We start from the raw sequence: 23,598 nt of genomic DNA on the forward strand, positions 1-23,598 counted from the left end.
TTTCTATTGATGACATCAGGTTGTCCAGGCCCTGAGGAAACAAAACTGCCCCACACCCTGATGCTCCGGCTCCAGGCTTCACGGGGGGGAGGGGGTTCTGATGGCGGTGTTGTTCCATTTATCCTCCACACATGACGTCGTGTGTTCCTCCCAAACTATTCAACTTTGGGTCCAGCAGTGCCAGTAGTGCTGTGGAGCATCCAAGAGCTCTTTCACAAAAGTTGAACAGTTTGGGAGGAACACACAACCAAATGCATTCTGGTTGTGTTGCATTTTTGTTTAATTTTTGTAATTTTTTGGTTGAGTTTTTGTCACTTTTTGTTGCATTTTTGTTGAATTTTGTTACATTTTTGTTGAATTTTTGTCACTTTTTGGTTGAGCTTTTTGTCACTTTTTGTTGAATTTTTGTTGCATTTTTGTCGTATTTTTGTTGAATTTTTGGTTGAATTTTTGATGATTTTTTGTCACTTTTTGGTTGAATTTTTGTCACATTTTTGTTGCATTTTTGTCACATTTTTGATGATTTTTTTTTCAATTTTTGTTGAATTTTTGTCACTTTTTGTTGAATTTTTGTCACTTTTTTTGTTGCATTTTTGTCACATTTTTGTTGAATTTTTGTCACATTTTTGTCACATTTTTGTCACATTTTTGTTGAATTTTTGTTGAATTTTTGTTGAATTTTTGTTGAATTTTTGTTGAATTTTTGTTGAATTTTTGTTGAATTTTTGTTGAATTTTTGTTGAATTTTTGTCACATTTTTGTTGAATTTTTGTTGATTTTTTGTTGAATTTTTGTCACATTTTTGTTGAATTTTTGTTGAATTTTTGTTGAATTTTTGTTGAATTTTTGTTGAATTTTTGTTGATTTTTTGTCACATTTTTGTGGAATTTTTGTCACATTTTTGTTGAATTTTTGTCACATTTTTGTTGAATTTTTGTTGAATTTTTGTTGAATTTTTGTTGAATTTTTGTTGAATTTTTGTTGAATTTTTGTCACTTTTTGTTGAATTTTTGTCACATTTTTGTCATTTTTGTTGAATTTTTGTTGAATTTTCGTCACATTTTTGTTGAATTTTTGTTGAATTTTTGTTGAATTTTTGTTGAATTTTTGTTGATTTTTTGTTGAATTTTTGTCACATTTTTGTTGAATTTTTGTCACATTTTTGTCACATTTTTGTCACATTTTTGTTGAATTTTTGTCACTTTTTTGTCACTTTTTTGTCACATTTTTGTTGAATTTTTGTTGAATTTTTGTTGAATTTTTGTTGAATTTTTGTTGAGTTTTTGTCACTTTTTGTTGAATTTTTGTCACATTTTTGTTGAATTTTTGTTGAATTTTTGTCACTTTTTGTTGAATTTTTGTCACATTTTTGTTGAATTTTTGTCACATTTTTGTCACATTTTTGTCACATTTTTGTTGAATTTTTGTTGAATTTTTGTTGAATTTTTGTTGAATTTTTGTTGAATTTTTGTTGAATTTTTGTCACTTTTTTGTCACTTTTTTGTCACATTTTTGTTGAATTTTTGTTGAATTTTTGTTGAATTTTTGTTGAATTTTTGTTGAGTTTTTGTCACTTTTTGTTGAATTTTTGTCACATTTTTGTTGAATTTTTGTTGAATTTTTGTCACTTTTTGTTGAATTTTTGTCACATTTTTGTTGAATTTTTGTCACATTTTTGTCACATTTTTGTTGAATTTTTGTTGAATTTTTGTTGAATTTTTGTTGAATTTTTGTTGAATTTTTGTTGAATTTTTGTTGAATTTTTGTTGATTTTTTGTCACATTTTTGTTGAATTTTTGTCACATTTTTGTCACATTTTTGTTGAATTTTTGTCACATTTTTGTTGAATTTTTGTTGAATTTTTGTTGAATTTTTGTTGAATTTTTGTCACTTTTTGTTGAATTTTTGTCACATTTTTGTCACATTTTTGTTGAATTTTTGTTGAATTTTTGTCACATTTTTGTTGAATTTTTGTTGAATTTTTGTCACATTTTTGTTGAATTTTTGTTGAATTTTTGTTGAATTTTTGTTGAATTTTTGTTGAATTTTTGTTGAATTTTTGTTGAATTTTTGTTGAATTTTTGTTGAATTTTTGTTGAATTTTTGTCACATTTTTGTCACATTTTTGTCTCATTTTTGTCACATTTTTGTCACATTTTTGTCTCATTTTTGTCACATTTTTGTCACATTTTTGTTGAATTTTTGTCACTTTTTTGTCACATTTTTGTTGAATTTTTGTTGAATTTTTGTCACATTTTTGTTGAATTTTTGTTGAGTTTTTGTCACATTTTTGTTGAATTTTTGTCACATTTTTGTTGAATTTTTGTCACATTTTTGTCACATTTTTGTCACATTTTTGTTGAAAAAAGTCCGACGCAGGGGCGTCGGACTGGGGGGGTAAAGGGTGCTGTGTACCCAGGGCCCAGGGCACGGTGGGGGCCCTGAAAAGTGCTGCAAAAAGCGTTCTGTGTTGCACTTTCTAAGTTGATCCTATAAGAATTGAACACAACCCGGCTGAAATACAATGGTTGCTACACAGAATACACAAACAATAATGATGGATGAATTTAAAAATGTGCCAAATGGTTCAGCGGCTTCAAACATGGTGTGAGACTAAATGAGCTTTTTTGTTCATGAGACACATATAGTATAATATTTCTTTTTAATGCCTACTTTAAAGTCACACATTTGTTATTCTCAGCACAAATATCCCATGTCCCTGGTGCAGTCGTCCTGTTTAGTGTGGTGCTAATAATCATTATGCAGAATATTCCACCAATTTAAATATCTACATCACTACCGGGATTGAAGGTTATTCAATTTCTGTAACTGAAGCCGATCCAGATGAAATTTCAAGTCAAACATCGAGTCACAACAAACAAAAACAAAACAGTGAACTAAGTATCCAGGACTCATCTAGATTTTTAGGTCGCTGTATATAATAAATGACTGCACTGTCAAACCACTGTTATGTGGTTAAAGAACAAGAAACATGAGGGGGGTCCAAAAAGATAGTTTGTACCGAGGGCCCAGAATTTGGTGCTACGCCCCTGGTTTAGCGTTTTAAAAATAATCCGATATTGTATTTTTGCTGGTATTGGCTCCGATATCCGATGTGCAACAATAGATTTTAACCTCCACCCTAACCGAGCACATTTTCTCCACTTCAGCTTTACCCAAATCTGAACGTTTCTAACAGCCTATAGGCCAGTTCCTCATATGAAAGCTAAGACCTGTAAAATATGATCTACGTGGACCTTTTTCCTTGCGTTATTGCTGTGTTGTTGACACTTTTTTGTTGCGTTTTCATTCTCATTTTTGTCTCTTATTTTGTTGCTTTTTTGTTGCCCTTTTCGGTGTGTTTTCATCCTCACTTTTGTGTCTTTTTTTCCTGCATTTTCATCCTTGTTTTTGTTGCTTTTGTGTCGCATTAATCACATGTTTGTCACTTTTTCATCATCTTATTGTCGGTTCATTTTCATCTAGGTTTTGTCACTATTTTTCCGAGAAGTTCTTATTAGAGTCATACCAAACGTGAGTAAATCTGCTCGGTTCAGGTGGGGGTTAAGAGGTTAAGCCTCACGTTTGGCCCTTGTAGCCTTCAGTGTGACTTCAAATGTTTTGTAAATGGAATCCCATGACCGTAATGTTTGTCTCTGTGTCCTCACTTACAGTTATCCAGCCTCTTTCAGTGCCTCCAGACGTCCACCCGAGTCCCGAACCCATCGTAGAGGAGCAAAAACCTCTGGTCAAAAAAGAGCTAGACCCACCTGTGGAGCTCACCGTGTCCGATCTCCCCGTGAAGTCTGAAGAAAATGCCGATAAATCCACTTTCCTTCAACGAGAGCAAGTGGAGGAGCACAGAGAGGAGCCTGTCGGAGAGCTGTGTTCAGGAGAAGAGCCCGGCTGCAGCTCGGATTTACATTCGGACAACAATGAGCGACATTACAGCAGCTCAGAAACGGACGATTCGGACGACTGGGAGCCCGCGACGAAGAGAAAGTCCAAAAGTAGCGAACACGACCCTGATCTGGTTCTCATAGAGGACTCGAACACAGGTATAGACGATGAAAACACGCTTCTGTCTTTCGCCGGCTTTTCTGGCAACACTAACACAATGATTGACCTGCAAAACCAGGGGCTTTTCAGTCTCCCAATTTCTCCCACGGAAGCCGACGATAGAGCGTTCAGGGGCTCGGCTTGCGGTAGAGGTTTTGATCAGGAAGCTCACCCGAGGAAGCCCGTCAGGTGTTTGATCTGCAGCAAAGAGTTCAGTCAGAGGGCTCACCTGAAGCGCCACATGCAGACGCACTCGGAGGAGAAGTCCTTCAGCTGTCCGGAGTGCGGCCTGAGGCTCAAGCAGCAGCACAACATGCACCGCCACATTTCGGCCGTTCACAGGCGGGAGAAGCCCCACAACTGTTTGATCTGTCAGAAAGCGTTCGCCCAGAAAAGCGACTTCATCATCCACATGAGGACGCACACGGGGGAGAAGCCGTTTGTCTGTGCGTTCTGCGCCAAAGGCTTTCGCGTCAGGGCCTCGCTCAACAAACACATTCAGAAAACTCACGCAAGCCAGTGAGAAGATGAAGAAGTCAGTGCTTTCACCGTGAGAAGTTGTGAGATATTTGCTGCTTTTATGGACAATTCTTCCACTTTTTAATGTTCGTGAACAGGGGACTCCAACCATAAGCGACTTTTACAAAATAAAAATGTCAGTGAGCTACTTGAGTGATTATATACTTACTTAACCCCTAAACTGCAAAGTCATCTTCCAGTTCTGACATGTGGAAAACCAGCCACAACTCTATACATGCCTTTAAGTCATGTGACTTACGAAGTAGAATTATGCAGCACTACAACATGTAGCATGTCTGAGTAGAGATATATACTCAGGATATAAATGAAAAACTGATTGGCAGTGGCAGTTTTATGTTCTCGTAATCATTGCTCAAGAAGAAAACAGTTAAAACACGGCCCCAGAGACGCATGTTTATGCTGCTCAAGACGTTAGCATGCTACTGGTTAGCATGTAGCTTCAACTGCTCAGCTCTGACCTTTCCAAGAGAAAGCCCTGAACTAGCGTTAAAAAAGAAAAACACGCACATCCAATCTGAATAGTGTGCAGGACCAAAGTAGACTATAGAGCTGAAAAAGAAAAAAAGTCCGCACAACTAGGTAGCTCCCAGAAAAAAGTATTTAATAATGACTTACACCGTGTATATACACGGTGTAAGTCATTATTAAATACTTTTTCTACTCGATTACTAAAATAGTTTTCAAATATTCCAGTAATCGAATAAATCGTTTTCTAGTAAACACAGACTAAAATAGAGCAAAAGAGACATGACAATTATGTATTTTGGATGAAAACCTACTTTGTTTTTAAAGTGAGGGTCTGCAGTGTTTTGCACATTGTAAATTTCATAAATATCTGTCTTTGTCTCGTCCAATCAGAAGCAGAATTAGCACAAAGAGTCTCCTACAAACGTTTACTTTAAATTTACTCCGTCAACATGTCCTTAAGCGGCGCCACTTTAGCTTATGTGATACAAAAATATCATTTCCATGCACCTTTCACAGCCAAGCGATTAATCGATTAATCGTAAAAATAATCGGTCGATTAATCGATTACCAAAATAATTGTTAGTTGCAGCCCTGCCCTGAACCAAACTACAATCAACTATCCTTAGATACAACATGTGACCGAGGTCAGAGCTGAGCTGTGCTCTCGTGTTGAAGCCATTGACAGTTGCTAACCGGTAGCATGCTAACGTCTTGAGCAGCTTAAACACTAACAGAGACTCTGTTGACATGACAAACTGTAAAAATCACAGAGAAAGGTTTTCTGTTTCCTCTTTGATGCGTTCATTCAGTCTTCAGAGTGAAGCAGATCTTTAGTAAATCCTGCTGTAGCTCCACAGACAGAGCTGCTGCGTGATGTCATTGGAAACGCATGTATAAATGCTTGACATTGTTTATTCACTTACAAATGCTGCGTTGCTGCGGTCCAAAGTAGAGCGCCCCCACACTCGCACCTGGACCTGCTCCTGGGCCGTTTGTATAAAGGAATAGTAAACACAAACATGGGGGCCGACCCTGTGGGGGCTGCCGGGCCGGTGCACCCAGGCAAAACTTTGGGCACCCATGTGAATTTCCCCAAATTACAAAATGATTCAATATAGCCTAACCCGTAAAGCTGCTACTCCATTTCCTGTGAACACACGAGCTCAGGGCGGTTCCAAACATTCATGTACATTCGGCTTGTTCAGCTCCATGGGCAGATCAGGCTCAGAACCACTGGGTTGTAAGATCAATTCTGACCCCATCTCTTTTTCTATTTGACTGGGCACCCACTGGGAAGAACATGTATCGGTGCGTAGTGGCAGGTGGTGCAAATAACTCGTAAGGGCTCAAAATTACACCAAGAATGGAACTTAGGCAGACTATGTACAGTGGGACATTGAGTTGCCTTGTGTACGAAATGATGTGAAATGTGGTCTGATCTTTATTAAAATCACAAGAATGATTAAACGGTGTCTGCTTAAACTAATACCACCCAAACATTTACGTTTTATCATATTTTTATTGGCCATGACACGTAAACATTCACAGGACAGGCAGGAATAAGTGAGTGCACCGCCTGAATCTACAGTTTTGTAAAGAGGAATGGTCCCAGATTCAAAGTTGTTGCTGCAGAAGAGGAGTCAGCCAGATGTTTATTACAGGGGTTCACTTACTTATTCCACGCTGTTGTGAATGTCTCAAGGTTTTTCTGCTGAATATCTTGATAAACTTGTGAATGCATTTTTCTATTGATGACATCAGGTTGTCCAGGCCCTGAGGAAACAAAACTGCCCCGCACCCTGATGCTCCTGGTCCAGGCTTCACGGTGGGGACAGGGTTCTGATGGCAGTGTTGTTCCATTTATCCTCCACACATGACGTCGTGTGTTCCTACCAAACTATTCAACTCTGGGTCCAACAGTCCACGGTATATTCTGCCAGTAGTGCTGTGGAGCATCCAAGAGCTCTTTCACAAAAGTTGAACAGTTTGGGAGGAACACACAAGGTCATGTGAGGAGAAAAATGGATCAGCACCAACATGAGAACCCGACTGAACCGATTCTGGCTCTCACCGCTTCAAAAACACAACTTTCCGTTTTTGTCACTTTTTGGTTGAGTTTTTGTCACATTTTTGTTGAATTTTTGTAATTTTTTGGTTGAGTTTTTGTTACATTTTTGTTACATTTTTGTCACATTTTTGTTGAATTTTTGTAATTTTTTGGTTGAGTTTTTGTCACTTTTTTGTTGAATTTTTGTAATTTTTTGGTTGAGTTTTTGTTACATTTTTGTTACATTTTTGTCACATTTTTGTCACATTTTTTTCACATTTTTGTTGAATTTTTGTTGAATTTTTGTCACATTTTTGTTGAATTTTTGTCACATTTTTGTTGAATTTTTGTCACATTTTTGTTGAATTTTTGTCACATTTTTGTCACATTTTTGTTGAATTTTTGTCACATTTTTGTTGAATTTTTGTCACATTTTTGTTGAATTTTTGTCACATTTTTGTTGCATTTTTGTCACATTTTTGTCACATTTTTGTTGAATTTTTGTCACATTTTTGTTGCATTTTTGTTGCATTTTTGTCACATTTTTGTTGAATTTTTGTCACATCTTTGTTGAATTTTTGTCACATTTTTGTCACATTTTTGTTGATTTTTTTTTCAATTTTTGGTTGAATTTTTGTTGAATTTTTGTCACATTTTTGTTGAATTTTTGTCACTTTTTTGTTGCATTTTTGTCACATTTTTGTTGAATTTTTGTCACTTTTTGTCACATTTTTGTCACATCTTTGAGAAGAAAAAATGGATCAGCACCAACATCAAAACCCGACTGAACCGATTCTGGCTCTCACCGCTTCAAAAACACAACTTTCACCAGATAAATCTAAATGAATATGGGAATGCTGTATATCACAGTGTGAAGCTTAGAACTGCAGAGTTAGTGTTTATCCCCTTAGTATTGATCGCTGTGCAAAATGCTGCAGCTAGCAACAGTATCTAGAGCTAGCGGCAACATGCTAACGCTAGCGTCAACTAATCAAAACCGAGAGATGAAATAAAATCCAAGTGTGAAGTGGCCAAGGGTTTGTTGTGTTTTATGAAATTCTATTGAAGAATAACTGATGTAACATTAGTTATGCACAAGTTGTTTTGATCAGATAAATTTGTCTGAGTTATGCGTATTAAAAATAATCCAATATTGTATTTTTGCTGGTATTGGCTCAGATATCCGATGTGCAACAGTAGACTTTAACCTCTTAACCTCCACCCTAACCGAGCACATTTTCTCCAGTTCAGCTTTACCCAAATCTGAACGTTTCTAACAGCCTATAGGCCAGTTCCTCAAAGCTAAGACCTGTAAAATATGATCTAAGTGGACCTTTTTCCTTGCGTTATTGCTGTGTTGTTGACACTTTTTTGTTGCGTTTTCATTCTCGTTTTTGTCTCTTATTTTGTTGCTTTTCTTTTGTGGCCTTTTTGGGCATTTTTTGTCACATTTTTGTCATTTTTTCGTCATTTTTTTAATCAATTTGTTATTTTTTGTCACATTTTTTTGTCACATTTTTTTGTCACATTTTTGTCATTTTTTCACATTTTTATCACATTTTTGTCATTTTTTCGTAATTTTTTTAATCAATTTTTTGTTATTTTTTGTCACATTTTTGTTATTTTTTGTCACATTTTTTTGTCATTTTTTTAATCATTTTTTTGGCATTTTTTGTCACATTTTTGTTATTTTTTGTCACATTTGTTCGTCATTTTTAATCAATTTTTTGTTATTTTTTGTCACAATTTGTCACTTTTTCATCATCTTATTGTCGGTTCATTTTCATCTAGGTTTTGTCACTATTTTTCCGAGAAGTTCTTATTAGATTAACACCAAACGTGAGTAAATCTGCTCGGTTCAGGCGGGGGTTAAGAGGTTAAGCCTCACGTTTGGCTCTTATAACCTTCAGTGTGACTTCAAATGTTTTTTAAATGGAATCCCATGACCGTAATGTTTGTCTCTGTGTCCTCACTTACAGTTATCCAGCCTCTTTCAGTGCCTCCAGACGTCCACCCGAGTCCCGAACCCATCGTAGAGGAGCAAAAACCTTTGGTCAAAAAAGAGATAGACCCACCTGTGGAGCTCACGGTGTCCGATCTCCCCGTGAAGTCTGAAGAAAATACCGATAAATCCACTTTCCTTCAACGAGAGCAAGTGGAGGAGCACAGAGAGGAGCCTGTTGGAGAGCTGTGTTCGGGAGAAGAGCCCGGCTGCAGCTCGGATTTACATTCGGACAACAATGAGCGACATTACAGCAGCTCAGAAACGGACGATTCGGACGACTGGGAGCCCGCGACAAAGAGAAAGTCCAAAAGTAGCGAACACGACCCTGATCTGGTTCTCATAGAGGACTCGAACACAGGTATAGACGATGAAAACACGCTTCTGTCTTTCGCCGGCTTTTCTGGCAACACTAACACAATGATTGACCTGCAAAACCAGGGGCTTTTCAATCTCCCAATTTCTCCCACGGAGGCAGACGATAGAGCGTTCAGGGGCTCGGCTTGCGGTAGAGGTTTTGATCAGGAAGCTCACCCGAGGAAGCCCGTCAGGTGTTTGATCTGCAGCAAAGAGTTCAGTCAGAGGGCTCTCCTGAAGCGCCACATGCAGACGCACTCGGAGGAGAAGTCCTTCAGCTGTCCGGAGTGCGGCCTGAGGCTCAAGCAGCAGCACAACATGCACCGCCACATTTCGGCCGTTCACAGGCGGGAGAAGCCCCACAGCTGTTTGATCTGTCAGAAAGCGTTCGCCCAGAAAAGCGACTTGATCATCCACATGAGGACGCACACGGGGGAGAAGCCGTTTGTCTGTGCGTTCTGCGCCAAAGGCTTTCGCGTCAAGGCCTCGCTCAAGCAGCACATAATGAAAACTCACGTAGGCGTGGAGAAACAGTGAAAAGGTCAAGGAATCGGTGCTGCTTTTATGGACAATTCTTCCACTTTTTTCTCCAAGCATAAGCTACAGCAGAGATCTAGTGTAATAAGCACGCTAGATTTGACTTTGTAGAGCAGCATCTTCTTACATTTCTGCAGATCTTGTTCCATGTGTTTATGACACACAGGGAAAAGACATCCATTAACCTCTTAACTCCCGCCTGAACCGAGAGGATCTTTTTCCTCACGTCATCTGATTATTTTTTTCCATCATTTTTTTATTGGGTGTTCAACTCATTGTTGTAATTGACGAATTGTCATTTTTTTTATCACATTTTTGTTTTTTTTTGTCACATTTTTAGTCATTTTTTTAAATCCAATTTTTGTCATTTTTTGTCACATTTTTGTCATTTTTTAAATCATTTTTTGGGCATTTTTTGTCACATTTTTGTCACATTTTTATCACATTTTTGTTTTTTTTGTCACATTTTTTAGTCATTTTTTTAAATCAATTTTTTGTCACATTTTTGTCATTTTTTTGTTATTTTTTCGTCATTTTTTTATTGTGTATTCAACTCATTTTTGTAACTTTTTTGTCATTTTTGTCACATTTTTGTCATTTTTTTAATCAATTTTTTTGTCACATTTTTGTAATTTTTTCACATTTTTATCACATTTTTGGTTTTTTTTGTCACATTTTTTAGTCATTTTTTTAAATCAATTTTTTTGTCATTTGTCATTTTTTTGTTATTTTTTCGTCATTTTTTTATTGGGTATTCAGCTCATTTTTGTAACTTTTTTTGTCATTTTTTTAATCAATTTTTTGGCATTTTTTGTTATTTTTTCGTCATTTTTTAAATCATTTTTGGGGCATTTTGTTTCACATTTTTGTTTTTTTTTGTCATTTTTCGTCATTTTTTTGTTATTTTTTCCGTCATTTTTTAAATCATTTTTTGGGCATTTTTTCTCACTTTTTTGTCACATTTCCATCATTGTTTTCGTCTCAGTTCTGTCGCTATTTTCTCACCTTTTTTCCAGAAGCTTTTGGATTGGGGTAAAGCCAAACTGGAGAAAATGTGCTCGGTTCAGGTGGGGGTTAAGGGGTTAAAGTGGCTTGATATACAAACTGTTTCGCCAAAATGGTGGAGCTCAAATTTGACCCATCAGGATTCTGCAGGACGTCCTTAGAAAAGAGAAGAGAAGCTACAGGTTGGAAACAGTTCTGGAATATTACTGATTCAAAGTCGGGCTCGGTTCTGTTGAACGATACGTCCGTGGCATCGGGAAAGAAACACGATTCTGGTACAGAAGGTTTTGTGATTATATTGGCGAGTTTAGCGCCATCCAGGGGTCAGTTACCACAGCTGTATCAGTTACCACAGCTGTATCAGTTACCACAGCTGTATCAGTTACCACAGGGTTAGTGCTAGATCGTATGCTCCGGAGGGACAGTCTGTCATGACACGAATTAAGGTTGGGGCCAGGGAAATGGTTAACCTCTTAACTCCCGCCTGAACCGAGAGGATCTTTTTCCTCACGTCATCAGATTTTTTTCCCCAACATTTTTTTGTTGGGTATTCAACTCATTTTTGTAACTTTTTTTGTAATTTTTTATCACATTTTTTGTCACTTTTTTGTCTCATTTTTGTAATTTTTTCGTCAATTATTCGTAAATTTTTCGTCAATTTCTTGTGACATTTTTGCCACTTTTTCATAAATTTCTCGTCACTTTTTCGTCAATTTTTTATCACATTTTTTGTCACTTTTTTGTCACATTTTTGTAATTTTTTCGTCAATTTTTCGTCAATTTTTTGTCAATTTTTCGTCAATTTCTTGTGACATTTTTGTGACATTTTTGCCACTTTTTCCTAATTTTTTTTGTCACTTTTTTGTCACATTTTTGTAATTTTTTCGTCAATTTTTCATACATTTTTCGTCACTTTTTTGTCAATGTTTTCCCACTTTTTTTGTCACATTTCCATCATTGTTTTTTTTTTCCATCACTTTTTTCCAGAAGCTTTTGGATTGGGGTAAAGCCAAACTGGAGAAAATGTGCTCGGTTCAGGTGGGAGTTAAGGGGTTAACCTTAAGGATTAGGATTATTTGTATTTTTAGACAAACCAACTCATAGATCTATACACACTCACAGCAGACCGTCCCTCCGGAGCAGACGATCTAGCACTGACCTTACCACAGCTGTATCAATCAAAAATGGATGTGACAATATTGGCTCCAAACCCTACTAACATCCCAGCTGCGGGTGACGGGGCCGACCTGGACTCTTTCCCCATGATTTTCTGCCTCCTTTTGCTCTGGTGTTTTCCAAACCCTTTGAGGATTTTACTGGTGTCAAACAATTCGTTGGAAATTCATAGTTTTCATTGACATTGATTTGAATCTTATTGGAATTCTGCCATTCAGAAAGTCTTCGAATCTCTCTTAATTATTTACATTTGATCATGCAGCAGTCTGAGCAATTAATTAGTTAAGTTATTTTTTTCAAGTCAGAACCAACAAAGCTTTCTTGTTATACCGACTGTCTTTCTAAAACAGGCAACGTCAGGCTCAGAACCTCTGGCCCTCAAGATGATTTTGAGAAACATTATCACACAAATCAGAAAGTACTTTAGCATTTTTAGGGTTAAATGGGAGAAATACTGTCAATACACCCAATTAGGTCATATTATGTTCAACTCTGGCATTTGTAGAAAGTGCACTGGAAAAATAATAATAATTTTAAGGAAGAAATGACAGAAACCTACTCGAATTAAGAGATTCAGTCTAAAGTCTGAGTAGATTTGGTCTGGCCTTAGATCAGATAAAACATCTTATCGCCAATGGAACAAGTCAATATTCTCAGATCTTCAGATTTTATTGTATCATTTCAAGTGAAAAACAAATCTTTTTAAAAGCAAAAGTTCATTTGTCTGATTTCAAAGTAGGGTTTTATGCTCGTTCCGTTAGCATCAGCATTTGTATCTTTATCTTACACTAGTCCAAACAGGCTAAAATTCAACATAAAGAACCTTTATTCAAGCAATTTTTATCAGTAATTATCAGATTCTGAACCAACACCAGATTTAGCCAATGTCCGCTTGTAGCAGAGATTCACGACGACGCTCGGGTCCGACATTGGCCGCCATTGCTGATACAGACGCATCTCGTCATAGAAGGGGGCGTGGCTTCGCCGAGGGGGAAAATAGAATCTTTAGAAAAACACAATTTTTCACTCTTTTTAGCCATTTTCTGGTGGAATATCAACTTATTTATCACATAAATAAAGTCCAGTGTAAATCGGGCCCATGTGGATATTTTCTCACAGCACATTGTTCTGTAGAAGCGAAAAAACGACATTCATAGCAAGTGCTAGCTAACCGTTAGCATGTAGCACGCTGCTAACATGTAGCATCACGTTAGCATTCTCCGTTATTTGTGTATTTATGGGCTGTTGAACCACTTTGCTCCTCCCCATGTCTTTGTTTCTTTATTTAGTAGAAACTATATTCATAATTCAGCGTTTGTTTTTAACCTCTTAACTCCCGCCTGAACCGAGAGCATTTTCTCCAGTTCAGCTTTACCCAAATCCCGTAGGCCAGTGTAACGCCTCATTTGAAAGCTAAGATCTACAAAACTAATCTAGATGGATCTTTTTCCTCACGTCAGATTTTTTATCCATCATTTTTTGGGGAGGTTTTCAACTAATTTTTGTAACTTTTTTTGGTCATTTTTTTGTGAAACAGTAAATTTTTTGTCACTTGTTCATCATTTTTTCGTCCTTTTTTTGTCACTTTCTGTCTTTTTTTTGGTCAATTTTTTGTCACATTTTTGTCATTTTTTCATCATTTTTTTCGTCAATTTTTAGCAAATTTTTCGTCATTTTTCGTCACTTTCTGTCACTTTGTCATTTTTTTGTCCATTTTTTGTGATTTTTTGTGACATTTTTGCCACTTTTTCATCTTTTTTTCGTCCATTTTTTGTTATTTTTTTGTCAAAGTTTCTCACTTTTTTGTCACATCTTCATCATTGTTTTCGTCTCAGTTCTGTCGCTATTTTCTCACCTTTTTTCCAGAAGCTTTTGGATTGGGGTAAAGCCAAACTGGAGAAAATGTGCTCGGTTCAGGTGGGAGTTAAGGGGTTAAAGTAGTTTTTGAATAATTAGAGAAAGTTTAGATTTTTCTACAAATTGTTTTTCCCCCTTAACCGTTTTCAAACATGACCATATATGGACGATTCCAGAGATGCCGTCTGTATCTATAAGAACAAGCTAGTTTTACATCGCATAGCATTGAACTTTAGACACGTTTTAAACCACTTTAAAGCCTCGTGCCTATTTTTTAAAAGCTTTCTACAGTTAGATATTGCTCCTGTGATAACGCTGGGTAATATGGTGATGTCACATGAAAACTATGAATTGAGGTTGATTCTACCATGAAACTACGCAAACGTTTGTTATTTTCTCTGACACTCCTTATGTCCCGACTCAAAGCAGGAATAATAACAAGGTAGGGCTGCTCGATTATTGAAAAAATAATAATCACGATTATTTTTGTCATAATTGAAATCACGATTATTCAAACGATTATTTGTTGCCTTTAAAAAAATCCAGCAAAAAAGACAAAAATCCATCAAAAAAGTGACAAAAATCCATCAAAAAAAAGACAAAAATCCATCAAAAAGTGACAAAAATCCAGCAAAAAAGGACAAAAATCCAGCAAAAAAGTGACAAAAATCCATCAAAAAAGTGACAAAAATCCAGCAAAAAAAAGTGACAAAAATCCATCAAAAAAGTGACAAAAATCCAGCAAAAAAAGACAAAAATCCAGCAAAAAAAGACAAAAATCCATCAAAAAAAGACAAAAATCCAGCAAAAAAAGACAAAAATCCAGCAAAAAAAGACAAAAATCCAGCAAAAAGTGACAAAAATCCAGCAAAAAGTGACAAAAATCCAGCAAAAAAGTGACAAAAATCCATCAAAAAAAGACAAAAATCCATCAAAAAAGTGACAAAAATCCATCAAAAAAGTGACAAAAATCCATCAAAAAAGTGACAAAAATCCAGCAAAAAAGTGACAAAAATCCAGCAAAAAAAGACAAAAATCCAGCAAAAAAAGACAAAAATCCAGCAAAAAAGTGACAAAAATCCAGCAAAAAAGAGAAAAATCCATCAAAAAAGTGACAAAAATCCATCAAAAAAAGACACAAATCCATCAAAAAAAGACAAAAATCCAGCAAAAAAAGACAAAAATCCATCAAAAAAAGACACAAATCCGGCAAAAAAAGACAAAAATCCAGCAAAAAAAGACAAAAATCCAGCAAAAAAGTGACAAAAATCCATCTAAAAAAAGACAAAAATCCAGCAAAAAAGTGACAAAAATCCAGCAAAAAATGACAAAAATCCAGCAAAAAAGTGACAAAAATCCATTAAAAAAAAGACAAAAATCCATCAAAAAAGTGACAAAAATCCATCAAAAAAGTGACAAAAATCCATCAAAAAAAGACAAAAATCCATCAAAAAAAGACAAAAATCCAGCAAAAAAATGACAAAAATCCATCAAAAAAAGACAAAAATCCATCAAAAAAATGACAAAAATCCATCAAAAAAAGACAAAAATCCATCAAAAAAAGACAAAAATCCAGCAAAAAAAGACAAAAATCCATCAAAAAAAGACAAAAATCCATCAAAAAAATGACAAAAATCCAGCAAAAAAGTGACAAAAATCCATCCAAAAAAAAGACAAAAATCCAGCAAAAAAGTGACAAAAATCCATCAAAAAAAGACAAAAATCCATCAAAAAAATGACAAAAATCCAGCAAAAAAGTGACAAAAATCCATCAAAAAAAGACAAAAATCCATCAAAAAAAGACAAAAATCCATCAAAAAAAGACAAAAATCCATCAAAAAAATGCTAATTATGCTAATTTTGTAATCGTTTACTGTTGTAATCGAAATCGTAATCGAATTTCGATTAATTGCACAGCCCTATAACAAGGAACTGATACCCAGAGTTGTGAGTTCTCGCCTCTGTGTCCTCCAGATGTCCGATTGAGGCGTCGAAAAGTCCGCCCCGGTCCGGAGCTGGACGCTGAGAAACCGGGCTGCAGCTCAGAACCTTCAGACCTCCAGAACCTCCAGCCAAACGACTCCATCGCCTCCACTCCCGAAGACAAACCCAAACCACGAAGCGCGAAAGCCAGAGACAAACGTGACGGGAAGACGAAGCCGCTGAAATGCCCCGAATGTGGGCGGGAGTTCAAGCCCGGGCCGTACTTTCAGAAGCACGTTTCCTCTCACGGCAAGGAGCCTTTCAGGTGCTCGGCCTGCGACAAAACCTTCCGCTTCCAGTCGCTTTTCGACATCCACATGAGGCGCCACACCGAGGAGAAACCCTTCAGCTGCTCGGTGTGCGGGCAGACCTTCGCCCAGGCGTACTACCTCAACAAGCACGTGCGCACCCACACGGACGCGAACCCCTTCAGCTGCCCGGAGTGCGGCGCGTGCTTCAGGCAGCGCTACAACGTGTCCCGGCACGTGGCGGTGGTTCACCGGGGGGAGAAGCCCCACGCGTGCACGGTGTGTAAGAGGGAGTTTGCGCGGAAGCACGATTTGGTCAGTCACCTGTGCCTCGACGCCGGGGAGAAGGCGTTCAGCTGCTCGCTCTGCGGGAAGAGGTTCGCCTACAGGAGTTACCTGAGGAAGCACGAGAAGAAGCACGAGGGGAAGAAGAAGGAGGCGCAGAAGCTGATTTACTGTAAGATCGGGCAGTAGGAGAGACGCTTTCACAGGAACCGCGTCACTCGTTATGTACTTTACACTTTTCATGGACGATAAAGCTGATGAAATCGTTACAGAAATGGACCAAACTTTTTATTCTTTGATTTGATTTTTACTTGGCTGAGGTTTGTTTCAAAACATTTTTTTATTAAATGTCTGTTTTAAGAAATATGTGTCAGTTTTATTGGGGTTTTTGACAGTTGGGGCATTTTTTTCAGGGTTTATACAGGCAGAAGCGAGTCAAATGTATTGTATGTAATGTATAATTTAGGGGTCACTTTCACAGAAATGTCAAAAAAACAAACAAAAAACTGTCCTGCAAGATCATGAAAATGACACAAAATGCTTTATACTTAGATTCACAGTGTTTCCCCCACAAATGTAAAGCCTTTAAAGGAACAGGCCACCGTTTTTCCACACTGACATATGTTCTTACCTGAGCTGTGACGAGTTCTTTAGGACCTGTCTGATCTTCAGTCACGTAAACACAGCGCAGACGGCGTTAGCATTTAGCCTCTCCCTCTCTCCTCTATAGCTCCAAAACAGGTCAAGATAGAAGCTACCAAGCTCTTCCACGTTTTCCCTATTTGAAGGATCTATATCCTGCTATTTTATTTTAAGTTCAGTATAGGCATGTATATGATATATTGTACCTCTACCATTATGGAGCACTCATTTTTGTGATAAATATAAGTGTTTTCTGGAGGTATTTTTCAAACCCGGAAGACACAACGCTTCGATTCAGTTAATTCAGTTAACTCCGCCCCCTCTCTCCGCACATACTTTACTGTAATATAAATAAACAACAATAAGTGAAGTCACTTCACAATGCAGTTATACGGAGTTGACATCTGCAACACAGCTTCATAAATGGCTAACACACACATGCTAATATGCTAACACACACATGCTAATATGCTAACACACAAGCTAATATGCTAACACACAAGCTAATATGCTAACACACAAGCTAATAAGCTAACACACATGCTAATATGCTAACACACAAGCTAACCCGCGTTTGGATTGACTCACCCTCAGCTCCATCGCAATTTACATTATGGGACTCGCGTTGGTTATAAAAGTTAATCCACTTTGATTCTGGTGAAGGTTCACCAAACATCCATCAGAGACGTCACAGAAAAACACTATTTTGGTGAAAGTCGCTGAATCCCGGAGAAAAAAACTTCGATTGGCCTCTTCTTGAAAAAGGTTGAATAAACTCCTCGTCCTCGTAGCCAAACGCGCTTCTTTTTCTCCGTGACATGATCGTTAGTTAAGAATAAAGAACAGGTGTGTCCAGTTATAACGAGCTCCATCTTCAGCTGCAGCGCAAACATGACTGATCTGTTCAGACGCTCAAGGCGATGTGTTTGTTTTGGCCACAGCTGACCTGGAAGCACCTCGGGCACAGCCTTTTTATTTTATTATTTATTTTTTCTCTTTGTTTCTTTCTTACGACAGAAATAATGAAAAAGCTTTTTTACAAATTAAAATCCGTCCGTAAGCATAGAATTAAGACATTGCATTACAGACGTCGAGCACTTCCGTTCCGCTGTGACGACACAACGGAACACTCAGTCGTTCACCAGGAGAGGGCGGAGCCTCAGAGAGCAGGAGGGCGGAGCCTCAGAGAGCAGGAGGGCGGAGCCTCAGAGAGCAGGATTCAGGAGGATTACTGAGAGCTGCGTGAATGAAGCCACAAACCACTCTGGGGGTGTTTTTGATAAGGAAATAGCAAAACAACATGGCTAAAAGCTCTAAAAAGTCGATTTTGCAGGATATAGGACCTTTAAATATGGTTACGTGAAGTGTTCCACTACAAAGTATAATTACACAAAATTAAACAATGTGGATTTTCTAAGTGGATAAAAGGGGGGACTATATTGTAAGAGCTTGGTAGCTTCTATCTTGACCTGTTTTGAAGCTATAGAGGAGAGAGGGAGAGGCTAAATGCTAACGCCGTCTGCGCTGTGTTTACGTGACTGAAGATCAGACAGGTCCTAAAGAACTCGTCAAAGCTCAGGTAAGAACATATCTCAGTATGGAAAAACGGTGGCCTGTTCCTTTAATCAAAAACTAACCAACTGCCTGTTTATTTATCTTGGCAGTAGGTTTGTTAGGCTCCTCCTTCTCTGTTTATTGTCGCCTTCTAACACACACTTGTTAAACCCGCCCCTGATGGAAGGGGGGGGTTGGGTCCCTCTTTCACTTGTTCTGAATCAGTGAATCAGAATAATATTTACAGCCATTGTCAGAAACATCGACTACAATAAACACAACTGTTATATACGAAACAAAGATGAAGACGACAACAAGAGGATTTAGTAAGTTCAAATCTGAATATAAATGATATACGGAAAAAACAAGCAGCTTCAGCCATTAGGTCGGTAATGAGACACTTGTGATGCCAAGACTGTATGAAGAAAATGGTTAGATTTAGATTGAGAATAAAATCAATAAAATATGTTCTATTTCTCGACCTATAGTTATATCTAGGTTTATATGTTGTCGAGCTAATATAACTTTAACCTCTTAACCCCCACCTGAACCGAGCACAGTTTCTCCAGTTTGGCTTTACCTAAATCTAAAAGCTTCTTGAAAAAAGCGCCGGAAAAGCAACAATAACACAATAAAAAAGCGACAATGAAAAGATGGCAACAAAGAGACAAAAAGAAGTGACAAAAAATTACAAAAATGTAAGAAAAAAACGCGACAAAAAAGAAATAAAATGCACCGGAAAAGCAACAATAATATGATAAAAAATAAATAAAATTACAAAAAAGTGACAAAAAAGTGACAAAAAAGTGACAAAAACATGACAAAAAAGTGACAAAAATATGACAAAAAAGTGACAAAAAAGTGACAAAAACATGACAAAAAAAGTGACAAAAAAGTGACAAAAAAGTGACAAAAAAGTGACAAAAACATGACAAAAAAGTGACAAAAACGTGACAAAAACATGACAAAAAAGTGACAAAAAAGTGACAAAAACATGACAAAAAAGTGACAAAAAAGTGACAAAAAAGTGACAAAAACATGACAAAAAAGTGACAAAAAAGTGACAAAAAAGTGACAAAAACATGACAAAAAAGTGACAAAAACATGACAAAAAAGTGACAAAAATATGACAAAAAAGTGACAAAAAAGTGACAAAAACATGACAAAAAAGTGACAAAAAAGTGACAAAAACATGATAAAAAAGTGACAAAAAAGTGACAAAAAAGTGACAAAAAAAACCCTTCGAAAACACGTCAAAAAAGCAGCAATAATACAATAAAAAAGAGACTAAAACGTGTGACAAAAATACTGTGACAAACATGACAGATGAGTTACCATCAGTTTTGTGGGTCTTAGCTTTCAAATGAGGCTTATACTGGCCTATATGAGCTCCAGTGAAGAAGCTTTTAGATTTGGGTAAAGTCGGGTTTGGTTGTTGGTTCAAAAACAAAAGTGACAGTAACTTCGCGGCAAAAATAAAATCCGCGAAAATCCGAATCTCCCGCCAGGACAACCCCCGTCATGCTCGGCCTCAGCCAATCAGCTCCGAGCTTCCAGTGACGTAACGTGAGCGCGGACCAATCAGATCACGGCCGCGGGAAACTCAGCTGAGTGCGGAGCGTCTGTCCGGTCAGTCCGCGGCGGAAACCGGAGCGAGAGGCAGCACGGAGGACTCCACCGCACGAGCACACACCCGGGACAAGCTTTCGCAAACGCACGGCAGCTTTTACAACAAGGTAATTATGTCTAAACGTAAGATTTTCAACGATTTGTGGCGATTTTGCAGCGTTTTGTTAACCCGGAAGTCCTATCTCCCGCTTGCTCGCACCGCATCAGATACATGTCCAGCTTTTTACCCAAAATCCAGTGACTATTATGTATTTTCCTACATATATGTGTCATGTATGTTGACTGAAATGGTTGCGCTAAGTGCGGATATGCGTATCGTAAGTGATCGATGTTTATATCTGCAAAAACGAGCCGATTCTGTAGCTTTGTCGTTTGGCGCCATTGCATTGTCTGACCTATTTACAGTATTCAGAAGGAAATTGTCGCAAAGTTATGGCTTGTTTACTGAATTTAAGGCTTTTAATCCCTGCGTTTATGTCTCATTTTACTGGTCGCTGGTAAATTTAGGCTAATAATGGAAGATTTTAATTTAAATACTGATAGGATTGTATTAGTGTTCTCCGTGTAGATCAGAAGGGGGGGGGGGGGAAGCAGCTGTTCAACAATGGGGCCATTGGCTGTTAATGCGATCATCTTTATCAACACAAGCGACTTTCTATCATTAGATGTACATTTGGTTTAACCTCTTAACTCCCGCCTGAACCGAGAGGATCTTTTTCCTCACCTCCATTTTTTTGTTTGGTATTCAACTCATTTTTGTAACTTTTTTGTCAATTTTTTTCACTTTTTCGTCAATTTTTTTATCAAATTTTTGTAGTTTTTTTTTGTTACATTTTCATCAAATTTTGTCATTTTGGGGTAATTTTTTTGTTACATTTTTGCCACTTTTTCATCAATTTTTTGTCATTTTTTTTCACATTTTAGTAATTTTTTTTGTAACATTTTTATCAAATATATGTCAAATTTTTGTAATTTATTTCATCAATTTCTTGTGACATTTTTGCCACTTTTTTCCCCAGATTTTTGTCACTTTTCCCCCACATTTTTGTCACTTTTTTCTCACATTTTTGTCATTTTTTTGGTCACATTTTTTGTCATTTTCCCCCCGCATTTTTGTCATTTTTTCAACCATTTTTGTCAATTTCTTGTGACATTTTTGCCACTTTTTCATCAATGTTTTCTCACTTTTTTGTCACATTTCCATCCTTGTTTTCGTCTCAGTTTTGTTGCTATTTTCTCACCTTTTTTCCAGAAGCTTTTGGATTGGGGTAAAGCCAAACTGGAGAAAATGTGCTCGGTTCAGGTGCGAGTTAAGGGGTTGAATATGTTGACAATAATTGTAAAATACAGCGTTTTGAACGAAAAGAAGCGTGTGAATCTAATCTAACTTACCTTTATTTCTGCTGTATGTTATGGAAGTTTTACAGTGCTCATGTAGTTTGTCATTTTAACCCGATTTTTCCTCATTTTTTAGCCATATTCACCCCAAAATTTTTCCCATGTTTAGAACTTTTCTGTCATTGGAGATGAACCTGATATTGTAAATGTGCAGATCTTCCACACATTATCGTTCTGTTTTCTGGTTCCAGACAGCACATATTTTAGTATAGATGTCGGATAAAGCATTGTTCAGATATTGAACGGTACCCAGCCCTATACATGACCCGATGTGTGTGTTTTTTAGACATTTTTGAAAGATTTGACTGTATTTTGCACATTTTTAAAGTATTAAAAGAGGCATTTGACCCCTGATTTGTTTAATAATATCATCTTCAAAATCATTCAAAACATCCTGAGGGCCAGAGCTTCTATGCCGGAGGGCCGGATTTGGCCCTCGAGCCTGACGTTGCCGACCCCTGGTTTTGGGGCTGTGCAATTAATCGAAATTCCATTACGATTTCGATTACAACAGTAAACGATTACAAAATTAGCATAATCGCAAAAAAAATCGATCGTAATATTATTTATTTTTTTGCACAGCAGACTTGCATTATTTCAGGCCGCTGGGATTATTTTCCCTTCACATTTCTCGTGCCGTGGCTCACGCTTCTGTCATAAAAACAAACGGCGCTGAGTGATGATGTCATCAGGCCGCACTGCTCAGTTTACTTGCGCAGGTGTGAGGGCCGGCCAGCAGGGGGCAACCTTGAAATCCTTTGCACTTTTATGACTGTTCAGAAAACATAAAATATCATCATAGTGATTTGATTAAAAAATAAATAAATAAAGATAGACTTTTTTTTAAAGGCAACAAATAATCGTTTGAATAATCGTGATTTCAATTATGACAAAAATAATCGTGATTATTATTTTTTCTATAATCGAGCAGCCCTACCTGGTTTAGTGGAATCAGATTTTTGTTCACGGTATTTGGAAGATTAGTATTAGTCTCTTCGATGACGGCTCACAGCGCCATGTTGTTTACATTAGCAACCCCACAAGACGCATTATGGTTTTGCGCAAGTAGCGAATATGGGTTTTATAATAATCTGACGATGTAGACGTATGTTTCACCTTTAGCCTTTTATTTTTTTATTTTTATAACTCTTATATTTATTGATTTTGCAGCATAACACATTACATGATGATCTCAGTTTTATGTACGTTTACAAAATGAAAAAAATAAACTAAAATGAACAAGTAAACATAAGACGGCGACCATTTGTCATGATAAAGCAAAAAGTTACACAGATTCTAATGTCGTTTTATACGCTGACCATTTGCTCCATTTTTCTTTAAATTCAGCTTCTTTCAATCTTAAACTAAAGGTCATTCTTTCCATGGTGAATATTTCCTGCACAATGTCCATCCACTCGGTATGGCTGGGTGGCTCAGGTTTAAGCCATCTTCTTGTTATTGCTTTCCTGCCTGCTGACAATAAGATCTTAACCAAATATTCATCATCTTTCTTCACATTAGACAAAATGCAGTCCCAGAAGACGTGCGTGTGGTTAGCGTCGACAGTGCCACATTGCCTCCAGCACATTTGTTGGGTGGACAGTTGTTTACTTTTAATAGATGGCGTGATAAAGAATCGAATGAAATTTTTCCAATTGAATTCTCTCCATTTTTGTGAATTTGTAGATGACTGGGACTGACAAAAGCAGAACACCCCCTCTTTAAAGCAGAACACCCCCTCTTTAAAGCAGAACACCCCCTCTTTAAAGCAGAACACCCCCTCTTTAAAGCAGAACACCCCCTCTTTAAAG

The 23,598-nt window shown here is 37.2% G+C and overlaps 1 protein-coding gene across 1 annotated transcript; it reads left to right on the plus strand.

Moving 5' to 3' along the window:
- Positions 1-3,646: 3,646 nt before the first annotated feature.
- On the plus strand, positions 3,647-10,010 carry LOC306960518 (uncharacterized protein; the record flags this gene model as incomplete). The annotated part of the gene is made up of 2 exons (XM_079552948.1): positions 3,647-4,058; positions 9,094-10,010. The coding sequence occupies 2 exons, from the start codon at positions 3,647-3,649 to the stop codon at positions 10,008-10,010; spliced, it is 1,329 nt and encodes a 442-aa protein (XP_079409074.1).
- Positions 10,011-23,598: the final 13,588 nt, after the last annotated feature.

Source organism: Gobius niger (assembly GCF_951799975.1).
Source record: "Gobius niger genome assembly, chromosome: 3".
NCBI lineage: Eukaryota > Metazoa > Chordata > Actinopteri > Gobiiformes > Gobiidae > Gobius > Gobius niger.